Genomic DNA, 12,055 nt, shown 5'->3' with positions numbered 1-12,055 from the left:
AAAAAGCAGCTGTAAAAGGCGGCCCATCCAGGAAACACACAGCCAGGCAGACGAGCTCCGAGCCAGCTCCCATGTCAGAGGACGAAGAGAGCACATCCAGTTAGTCACAGTCAGAGAAACAGGACTACACTGGAAAACACAAACCACAACTTCCTGTGCATGCTTTTTTTTTCTTCTTTTTTTAGAAGTAATTTTTTTTCCTTCTCTGTTTAAAGAGATAAAGACTGTTGGAGCGGTCAGTTAAATATTATTTCTAAATAGTTTGCTTTATCTAAGAATGTACTAAAAAACTAGAGACACTACGTAGTTCACACACTGGCTTCAGTAATATTTTGGAGAGAAAAAATAAAAAAATAAAGCAAAGCAGCCACAACAAAAAACAACAACAAAAAACATGTTGGTGCTGATGAGATTTAAGTAATAAGAAAAAAAAAAGGTGATAAAGGTATAAATGGACAATGAAGGATAAATGTAACCAAAGGCTGTTTCCAAACAAAGAAAACAAATGGTGATGTCCTGTTATGTGGGTTTGGAGTTTGACCAAAGCACCAACAGGAACGTGGGCAGGATGAAGATTTGAATAATAACTAAAAAGTTAAAGGAGTACCAGAAGAAAGAAGGGACATAAAGGACAGACAGAGAATAAAGGAATCGGTGGAGCAATGGAGCAACAAGCAGGCTAACGGATACCAACTGGAGAATCCGGCAAAGAAAGTGTCGCTCATATAGAATGACTACTGAAGAAAGAGGGTTTGTTGACAGCGGAGAGCTGGAACACTTAGGGATGGAGGCTTCATTACATGAAAGGAGCTAACAATGACACAACCTGCGAAAAGGGAAAAAATACTTCTGAACAAAGAGGATAAACAGAATACACAGAGAACAGTACGCAAGAAATAAACTAAGCAACTTAATAGAAAGTATTTAACAAATATGGCAACACCTTGGACGTAATAAGAAACTTAGAGATAATAACAGACTAAAGATATTGTAATGGAAAGTTTTGTGTTTACACCTTGCAGCTTTCTGTCTCTGGTTCTTTTCCTGAAAAGAGATCACCTTGGACAAACTTCTTAAATAACACCTCTGTCAGGATCTTGGCACTGATGTCTGGTCTGATTACTCATTTCACACACTTGCTTAGCTCTGCTCAGTTCTCATTACCTGCTTAAATGATCCACCTCTATTTAACCAGGCTTCAGACCAGCCATCAGTGCCAGATTATTTCCGAGCCGTTAGTGAGAAGTACCCTAGCATTCCTGTATCCTGATTACATGATCATGACCTGTTCTGCCTCTCGACCTCTGAGCCTGCCTGTCTCCGTCTGATCTGTTGGCCTGACCCGTCTTCTGACTCTGCCGGATCTCTGTCTGTCTGCGAATCGAACCTGGAACTGTTACCCGACTCCGTTCTGGATTATCCCTTGGCACCTCACTGGATCTCTGACCTCCTGGCTCTAACAACCGAACATGTCACCAACATTGGCTTTGGCTTCATCCTCTGGGTTATCCTGCCTTCTTTCAGCTGCTCAGTTCTGATCTCCGACCTTTCCTCCGACCACCGATACATCAGGGCCTAGGACTCTGTGCGGCAACCGTTACGCCAGCCGACCAATTGGAGTCAACCTCACCCTCGGGGCCCCGACTGAAGTATCAGACCAGGTTAGTGACTCACGCGTTCATCATCATCCACTTCCAGGAAGATGTGGTCTCTAACCTGTTGTCTCTTCCTGCACAGGTTCCTGCCTTAGACACCGACGCTGCTCAATTCAGCTCAGTTTCCAATAAACATTTAGAGAAATCTGTCTGCCTCGAATAATGGATCCTACTGTTCTGAGACTTGACAACTTCCTAACGTATATGTATTAAATAACCATGAGACATAATGACAGATTTTGACAAATTGTAATCTTACTCAGTCCAGAGAAGTTGCTTAGGGTTACAGAAGACAGAGCTTACTAACCGGGTTCACATCTCATGAAATGGCCCCGAATCACAGTTAAAGAAGCGTTTTATACAACTCCAGTCTGCCACATCATCACATCATTGCATAATACACGTTAGCAGAATATTACACTTTGATTAAGGACACATCTCTCCTTCCATTAGCAATTCTTTGTCACATACAGAATGAAGATGTCTTTTTATTGTGACAGAGGAACCGTCCTAATTAGATAACCTACTTGGGAAAACATTAGTTGTGAGATGCAACAGGCATTGTATTATTTGAGTTTAACAGCATAACATTAGTAAGAATAATCCTAACCATATATACATTTTATTTCTATTGCTTCTGTCTTGCAAAATAGACTATCTGAACGACAAACTTGCAAATACTGCTTCTTTTGTTACATGTCCAAAAACAGTTTAATCGATCAACTCTTCTAACAATAAAATTGAGCATTTTTGTTCCTTTCTTTTTAGGCTGTGGTGGATTTAATGACTTTATCGTTGGACTGTAACTTACACAATATTTTGTGTTAATGAAAAATAGAGAAAGAACCAAGGGATGGGAAGACTTGCATCAAAATATAAAAAACAAAGATTTAACATTTCAGGTATTTTTCCCATATTTACAATTTTAACCTGACATTTTTCCTTGACTTTATCTTAAAAATGCATTTACCGAGGTTCCCTTATTGCAATTTGAAAATTTAAAGCAAATGAAGTTTTTTCCATAACATTAGAACAAGAGGAGGATTTTGTCCAACTAAGATGAAGACAGGTTATTAATGTGTAACATGAAAACCCCGTTTTAATGTAGTTTTGATGTCTAATGTTTCCACAGTTTGCTGCACAGTGACGCAGTGGGTAGCACTGCTGCCTTGCAGCAAGAAGGTTCCGGGTTCAATTCCGAGATCTTCCTGCATGAAGTTTGCATGTTCTCCCTCTGCATGACTGGGTTCTCTGCGGGTACTGTTGCTCCTCCCACAGTCCAAAAACATGACTGTTAGTTTAATTGGCTTCTCTAAATCCTCCTTAGGTGTGAGTGTGTGCATGAATGGTTGTTTGTCATGTCTCTGTGTTGCCCTGCGATGGACTGGTGACCTATACAGGAAGAACCCCGCCTCTCGTCCTTTGAAATTTGGAGGTAGGCACAAGCGAGCCCAGCTGGGATAAGAGCGACGGACGGATGGATGGATGTTCATACAGCAGACGAGATTTGACTGATTTATGCTCCTATGTTGCTTCTCACCACTTTAAGAGGAAGAGTATAAAACACTGACCTCAGACAGCGAGGAGGAGAAGTGGTTGCAGTTTTTGTGCATTAGATGGTAGGCGTTCCCTTTGAACTCTTTACCCAGCTCCTCCATGATTTTATCTATGTCCTCTTCTGTGAAGTCTGTGGTGCCCAAAACAATAGCCTCCCTGTTGGAAATAAAAATATCTCCCTCATGATCATGAGCAACATCTAAGAGCTTCGTGTGCTGAAATGATGCGCACTCACTTGAATTTGAAAGTCTCTCCCAGTTCAGCAGCGTTGCCAGGGTTGATTTCAAAGATGCCGCTAAAAGGGTAGGGATGGCCGCCGTATGCAAATTCTGCAAGGCAGGGAATTAGGAGACAAAACACAGGTTAGACATTCCAAAGAAAGGCCTCTACAGCTGTAATTACAGGGCAGAGAGCGATGATCATGGACACATTAGTAATTAAACCATTTGGACCAGCTTGAACACAGGGTTCTACCCCCTAGCATTACAGCATAGTAGAGAAAGCAACGACATAACAACAAAATATATTCCAATTATTGGTGTAAAAGAAAACAACAAATAAAGTCTGCATGTCGCTGTCATGTTTAAAAATCTAGTTTTCATATAATGATTTTCTTTATTCGGGCATTAAGCTATCCATTCAGAATAGAAATACATCAACCGAGAATTAGCTCTTTTTATCAAATAAGAAATCCTCTAAACTTCTCCAATCTGACAACATGAGGTGGAATAAAAGATCTCAAAAGGTAATACATCATGCCCCAATCTAAAAACGTAAAGAACGTTTGAGAGACAAAGTACCTGAGATTTAGGGCTGTAGAGGACCATTCATTTTCCACAAACGTACGGATGAAACATGGAACAGGTTGGTCTGCTAAAGGTACTGACTACTCAGGGGACGAGTCCCAGAAGAGTCAGAATAGTATCTTTAGCACTCAACACCTCAGTTGGCATTGGTTAAAGTCAGTGTTCATGGTTCATTAATAGGAGAAGGGGCTGAGTGTGGCATCCATAGGAGAGTTAGTACTTGGTGCTATGCAGAGGTGGAAATAATGCAAAAGAAAAACAACAAAAACACTCAGATAAAAGCCCAGAAACTTATATAAACATTTTACTTAAATAAAAGTAAAAATACCAAAAGCACATTTGAACATAGGTAAAAGTTGGTGGTGCAGTAGGTAGCTCTGTTGCCTTGCAGCAAGTAGATTCTTGGTTCAATTCTCAGCCTTTCTGCATGGAGTTTGAATGTTCTCCCTGTGCATGTGTGGGTTCTCTCTGGGTACTCCAGCTTCCTCCCACAATCCAAAAACATGACTGTTAGAACAATTGGCTTCTCTAAATTCTCCTTAGGTGTGAGTGTGTGTGTGGTTGTTTGTCTTTGTGTGTCTCTGTGCAACCTATTCTCATTATGAGTTCGTATGAAATCGTACGAAAAGTTATGCATCGTAATTTCGTAAGTTTTGGACGTTTTTTTCGTCGTGTGCGCATCTGACGCATCATTCACGAATATAGAATATAAATTACAATTAGCCCTAACCCTGACCCTAACCCTAAGATATAAAACAGCAAGCAACGTAGTTAGAGACATGAATAAGTGCTGATTGCACTGTTTTTCCCAGTTTTACGTCCGTCCGTGGATCTGCTTTTTTTTTTCTGTCTGCCAGCGCATGCACACTGATGTGGTTTTTTGAGGAAAAACGTCCAAAACGTACAAAATAGTGTGCATAACTTTTCGTACGATTTCATACGCACTGATAATGAGAATATGTTGCTCTGTGTTGTGTCCAGGGTTCAACCACACCTCTCGCCCGCAGACTGCTGGAGATGGGCACTGGCCCCACTGTGACCCGGACATGGAGTAAGCAGGAGAAAATGGGAAAAAATGACCAATTTTGCACCACCAACGGTTTATATGGTAAAATCGCAAATGGCTGCTACTTGTACTTCATTTTGCTTCTAGTATGTTTTCAAGATAATCACCCATTCACAAATTTTTGCCAGACTATGTTTTCTATATTTTTATTTCTGTTCTCTACTCTCTTTATTCTCTTTCTCTCTGAGCCTAACATATATGAAGTCTTCATAATCTTCATAAATGAAGCCTAGGTGGAAGTTCAACTAAAGAAACTAAATGACTTGCCTCATCATCAGAGAATCATCTGCCTCCGACGCAAACCAATCAGCTCATCTTAAAATGTCTCCAAATACACAACTCTGCCTGCTACCCAGTCAGTGCAAGCAGTGGTTGCGCTGTCTGATTTTGACTCAGATGACCCCGATTCAACCCAGCTCATCCCTCACTGTAGCTAAGCTCCATCTTCCGTGGCGCTTCTTCAACCTCATCCCTATCAGAGTGTCATTCCTACCGTACTCGTACTGCGTTCCCCGTCACGGACCGCCATGTGCAGCCTGGTTCTACCAGAGGTTTCTTCACAAAGGGGAGTTTTTCCTCTCCACTTTCACTTCATGCTTGCTCATCATGGACAACGTCGTGCAAACCAGTGTTTATCCAAGCTCGACATCTATCTTCTGGGTTCTGAGTGAAGCACTAGTGTCAGTTCTCGCAGTCTACTGGATCTCACCAGTTCAGCTCATCTTTCTCCACTCTACCACCAGTTTCAGGCCTGGGGTGGGGGTGGGGTGGGCTGCTTATGCATATTAAAGTAAAATTCAGCACTAATGTTTCCTGGAGATGGTCTGAATGCCAAGGTATTAAAATAATTTTGTCCATAAAATTCTTCTAAATGTCTTTTTCTTTCCGTGTGAATTTTTCACATTGAAATAAATTTTGCGCTGACAAACTCAGACTGCCCTCCTATCCTGTTGCCTCTCCAGGATTAGGCCACCACTCTCCAAACAGGCTGTTCATTGATAAAGATTATTTCATAAAGTTGCATTAAAACCATTATGCAAAGCACAGTTAGCTAAACTTACTCCACAGTAATAAAAAAACTAAAAAAAAAAACTAATTGACAGTAACCTCAAATGCAAGGATGGCACACCAACTACTTTTTCCACATAGATATGTTTTTTATATCAACTGAAACAATCTTTGTTTGCTATTAAAATGTTTTTAATGTTCTGGAACAGTTGGGTAACAAATATGCAACACCAGAAGATAACTTTAAGAAGATAAATACTTTTTCAAAGCATAATTTATCTTTTAGTAAGTCTTAGATCTCTCATTCTTACTATATTTCTATATGCAGAGAGCCAACATTTCCAGCTCCAAGGGCACATTGGATGTCTAGAGATCAGGTTTCAGCAGGGATTCTGCCCCTCTATTTTCAGTCCACGCACACATAAACACAGAGTGACTCATTGGTGACTCAACCAAGAGAAATGGGGTCATGCTATTAGGAGTATAATTCCATATTCCTTTTTTTATAACTTCATCTGCCTCGCTCAGATCTCACCGTCCTTTCATTGAAAGCAGCTCTGTGTTGCCCCAGAGCGCTCCTGCACCCAGAATGTGTAATGGGATTTTACAGATGTAAACACGGTCTGCGTCTTACCTCGGCCATAAATCTCGATCCCTGAATGGAAGACTCCGATGCCCAGATTGGAGGTGTATTCGTTTATCCAGTACTGCAGAGAAAACGGAGAGAAAGAAGGAGTCAGAACATGCGTGCTCTCATCCTGTCACCTTGAATAACGCAGAAAAGCAAAAGTTGATACCAGAAGCTAAATGAAAAACTAAATTATTTGAATTATTTCAGTCAAATGCGTTGATTAAGATTCAAGATCATATCATCTTTATACTGTAATAACAATTTAGGTGCCTGGAGAAAAATAATGCTGATGAAAAAATATCATAGTATAGTATAGTAATGAATTACTTCTTGAGTAAAAAGTGGGAAATAATCTGTTTTTACTCTTTTAAAGATTGATAATTTTAATTATTCATCATATTTTTTACAATATTCTTAGTTTTTTTTATTTTAAATGAATAATACCCTTTTTATGGTTAGTTGAAACTAGCAGAACAGTCATTTGAGAGTGAGTTCAGTTTGGTTTCCTTTTTGTTTGTTAGAATTCAGAGGAATAGTTTAGTTTTGGCTCTACATCCAACATCCTCATCATCTGATATACTTTGATTTATTCATTTTTATTAAAGTCACAAGGATAGTTTGAAAAAACATTAAAAAAAAAAAACCACAAAGCAAACTGTTTATTTTCTGATTTCTCATGTAACTCTGCTTGCTGATGATCCCTGATGCTGCAACTAAAAGTTATCATTTCTTATTGCAGTGTTAAAAAGCATTTGCTCCCTATAAACTTTATTTTGGTTTTAAAATGAAAGATCATCAAATAACTTTTTAAATCTGACAAAGTTAGCCCAATAAGTAGCTTCTGAATAATAATTTCCACATAAAAATACGAATATCTAAATAAATTTGACTCTAAACGTAGGTGCAGGTTTTTAGGCCTTAGGAACCAATAACTACGTTATTAGATTAATTTTGAAAGAATGTTTTTGTGCAGAAAAGACAGATTTGATCAAATACTGGAACATCTCAGTTTGGTTCAAGGTTTTGACTGGGTCACTACAAAACCTTAAAAGTTGGGCAGTACTTTAGATTATTTTTAGGGCTCTGTTGTGCCCTTCTTGATGAACTGTTGATTGTTTTGGAGCACATTTGGTCAGTCAACCGCTCCTCAGAAGATTCACCATGGTTCCAATTTTCTCCATGTTGTAATGTTAAACAGGGATGCTATGCATCAACAGTAGTTAAACTTTTACTGTGTTCATCGTGATTTATGATGCATTATGTCAGCAGTTTTAGTATTTCCTTTTATGTCGTTTATATATGCAGAATACCGCCTTAAAACCTCCTGGCTGTTATTGCTGTAACAGTGACTGCAGTGGCCATATATGAACAACGGTGAATACAAGGGTCCACATGCAGGAAACTGGAAAGTTTCACATCATTTTCAAGTTTGGCAAATAATATAATTAACAATCAGGTCTGAGTGTGGATAGTAGCCTTTTACAGCTGCTTCTGTCTCCTTGAACCCCAGTGGGCCTCAGCAGATGGCCGCTCACACTGAGCCTGGTTCTGCTGGAGGTTTCTTCCTGTTCAAAGGGAGTTTTTCCTCTCCACTGTCGCTACAAGCATGCTTAGTGTGAGGGATTGCTGAAGAGTCAATGAGTCGATGCAATCAGCTGGTTTTCCTTAGATAGAAAACGTTGAACTGGAAAGTGCCTTGAGATGACGTGTGTTGTGAATTGGAGCTATAGAAATAAACTGAATAGATTTGAATTGAATAGATCTAAATGGAAACACAACATTTCATTCTTTATGTCGACTAAGTTAAGTTAGGTTGGACTGTTTTTCTTGATATATATTTATTTATAAATTCAATTAAATTCAGTTTATTTCCAATGCACATCATGTCATCTCAGGTCACTTTCCAGTTCACCAGATCATCCAGTCAGATTGATTCAAAGTTTTCTATCTAAGGAAAACCAGCTGATTGCATCGACTCATTGACTCTTCAGCAATCCCTCACACTAAGCATGCTTGTAGCGACAGTGGAGAGGAAGAAACCTCCAGCAGATTAAATTAAAAATGTCTTATTTTATTTACTCGTGTTTATCTTTTTCTTTAAATTAAAAGATTTCTGGTCAACTTAAATAGTAAAAGCGGGAATGAAAGCAAAACCAGAAGAAACCTGTGAGGTAGAAAAAACCTTTTCATAGCACAGAGAGATAATGTTGCTGTTGACCTACATTTTGCACTTTGCTTATGTTCTCTTTAGACTTGTAGCAGAGCGGCATTCCTGAAATGCACTGAGCAGAGGAAGACGAATGCTTTCTGCTGATTTACAGTAAGCCACAAAAGAGGAAAATGGGCTGCCGTCAGTGTAAATCAACTTCCTGACCCTTCTCTACAGACAGCCTAGAGATAATTCATGGAAAGACTGCAGCTGCCCCACCCATCACCCACTGATACTTCCATGTCGTTGGACACCATGAGAATAACATCCTAAGATCCTCTATGTTGCCTCAGTCGTCCCTTATTAATAATAAATCAACCTTTTCCGGACCCAGAGTCACACTATAAAAGTGTTTCCACTGTTTGTTTTTTTTTGTTGAGTCTCATTAAGTGATGTGAACAAAACTCCACCGGCTCTCATTATTTTTAAACCAACAGAAAACATTTAAGTCTCAGCTTCCACAAAGGAAACAGGCTGCAGAAAAATGCGAACACGATCAATCTGACACGCCTGACTCTCATAATGGAAGGCAAAGACAGTGAAGCCTTTTCACGCTTGTCACTCTCGTTGTTGCGTGCAATACTGGTCCCATTGTTGACAATCAGTTCATCGTCTTCCCTGCCGCTGTGACTCACTCTCTCTGTCATCTTTTATTCTTGTTTTTAATTTTCTTAAAGGATTTTGAGGCTTTATCCAGAGAGACAGAACATCAAGCTGTTACCTGTGAAGCTGGAAGTTAATGCAGACATTTAAGTCGTCACATCTGGAGACAATCTGAGAGCTTTATTTGAGAATAGTTGTGGATTTCAAACTGGACCTGGATCTAAAATGTGGATCAAGAGTAGGAACATTTGTTGGTACTCCTAGTAAAGATAAACATTTTTAATATCTAATTCAAACCTTTTTTTTCCATATTAAAAGATAAAACATTTTTAAACAAAATCCAAGATTGCTCAATTATTTTTTTTTCTGTCATTGCTTTGTACAGCTCCTGTTTTCCTGTAACATTCACTAATGCAGAGCTGTAAACAGAGAGGTATGTGGCTATTTCTTTTTGCACAATCTCTCCAGCTCATCTAGAGTCCTGGCTCTTTTCTTTTCACCTCCACTCACAGGTTTTTCTGTTGAATGCTGGCAGTGTTTGTTCTTGCATAAATGTTGTCCTTCCTTCTGCATGCCAAAACTAACCAAAATGCAAGAAATGATCCTACTTCTACATTTTAACTGAAGCTAAAAATGCAGTGGAGCCAAACTAAAATAGTCACTCAGTTCTAAGCAGCAAGCAGCGAACCTGAACTATTCATTCATATTGGCTGCATGCACCTAAAAGTTCTATCTTTTACCTGTTTGGGGTAAAATAGGTTAAATATATTCCAAATCCTGGACTAAGATGAACTTGTTCAGCTGCAGGTCTGTGATATCTGATTGGGTAATTACAAAAATGGCAGCAGGCTTCGGTTTATCAGTAAATTGTAGTGCAGTGTTTCTCTACACGGTTGCAATGCAGCGTGTTTCTGAGAGGAAGCAGCTGGATCAGCTGATCAGGAAGTCCAGCTCTGTGATTGGATGCCCTCTGGACTCAATGCAGGAAACAGACGGATTCTAACTAAATGAACATCTATGTTGGATGATGTCTCCCCCCCCATGCATGAAGCTGGTGCTGAACTGGACAGCTCCTTCAGTGACAGACTGCTGCACCCTAAAGGCACCAGGGAGCGTTATCACAGATCCTTCCTCCCAGCAGCTGGAAGACTCTAGAACCACCACTGTTCCCAACAACCTCAGTTTCTTCCATTCAGGCTGATTCTGCCCAGTTTCTGTCTTAGTCAGTTAAATAACCTGCTGCTGTCTTTTTTACACATCTCTGGTATTTTTTGCTATTTTTCACATATCCATTACTGTCAAAATGTCCACCGCTGTATTTTGATTATTTATTCTTTCCAGATGCACAGTATTTATATTGTAAATACACTGTGCAGTTTATTTAGTTAATTCTGTCAAGTATTCTGTTATTTGTATGCACTCTTTAAGGTCCACATTTATGTGAACACTTTTGCTATAATCTTTTGCTGCTGCAACACAACAATGTCCCCATTGTGGGACAATAAAGGGATTTTCTATTCTATTCTATTATACTATATTATATGTAAAGCCAAGTTATACCTATTTCCCTGTGCGTAAGCATTTCCAATAGATTAGGACAGATTTTTAAATATCCACTTCATCAATCCTAATGATTTGCAGCCCATTTTACACCTGCTTCAATAACATGTGGTTATATGGACATAGTCCACTAAGCATTACAGAATATGAGAAGCAGGAGGTCTGATGAAGTCTGCAGGAGGACCCCTGTCTGTGTGTCGTGTCTGTGGGACTGAGGACGAAGTAACCGAGGTCAGAGAGGTGATGGAGAATTAAGTTTCACAGCTCAGAGTATAAATAGACACCTTTCCCTTTGCTAATTTCTCATGAATGAACCTTAAGTAAAAGTACATTTCCGGGTTATGTAGGGGCTTTAAAGTTTTGCTGGTAGGTCATTTCTTTCCTAAAGTGGAATATTTTGTTATAAGAATGTGTGACAGTTTCAAAAATATCAAAATATTAGCATTAAAAATAATCAAAATAAGAAAGAATTTGTATTTTTACAATCATATTTGACAAAAAAACTATTTCATATTTATTTTCTATGCCATCACTACACAGTTCAATGAATTTTATTGATCTTATCTGATAGTAAAAAACTAAATCAATAAGATGTGTGACATTCATTTGAATTCTGCTTCTTTTTTGCCTAATCTTTTTTTTAATACTTCAAAGTCTGATTGGACAAATATCATCTAGAAAATGAATTAATTTAGCCAAAGTTTCATAATGAGCTTAAAGTCCAGACCACTAAGACAAAGGAAAATGCCTCAGGTGTGGACCTGGACGCTCGGTGTCCTACACCTTTTACACGTGTCACTGGTTTGACACACCTGAGTTCAACAATCAGGTCATGCACTTATTGCACATTTACAGAGATGGGAAGTAAGGAAGTACAAATACTTCGTTACTGTACTCAAGTAGATTTTTCTGATATTTTTACTTTACTTTACTACTTATTTTTATGGCGACTTTTTACTT

General features: G+C 39.0%; 1 protein-coding gene across 1 annotated transcript in view; it reads right to left on the bottom strand.

Annotated features, from left to right (window-relative positions):
- LOC107091417 (desumoylating isopeptidase 2-like) overlaps nt 1-12,055 on the bottom strand; it is a 20,736-nt gene that overhangs the window by 5,308 nt on the left and 3,373 nt on the right. Inside the window, exons 3-5 of the mRNA XM_015385338.1 lie at nt 6,727-6,799; nt 3,448-3,541; nt 3,227-3,368 (exon numbers count right to left, since the gene is read on the bottom strand). Of these exons, the coding sequence (XP_015240824.1) occupies nt 3,227-3,368; nt 3,448-3,541; nt 6,727-6,799 (309 nt within the window). The remainder of the gene's footprint in view (nt 1-3,226; nt 3,369-3,447; nt 3,542-6,726; nt 6,800-12,055) is intronic.

Source organism: Cyprinodon variegatus, unplaced genomic scaffold (genome assembly GCF_000732505.1).
Source record: "Cyprinodon variegatus isolate N-32 unplaced genomic scaffold, C_variegatus-1.0 Scaffold336, whole genome shotgun sequence".
NCBI classification, from domain to species: Eukaryota; Metazoa; Chordata; class Actinopteri; order Cyprinodontiformes; family Cyprinodontidae; genus Cyprinodon; species Cyprinodon variegatus.
The sequence above is the reverse complement of the archived record's forward strand: the minus strand, read 5'-3'. Positions and strand labels throughout refer to the sequence as shown.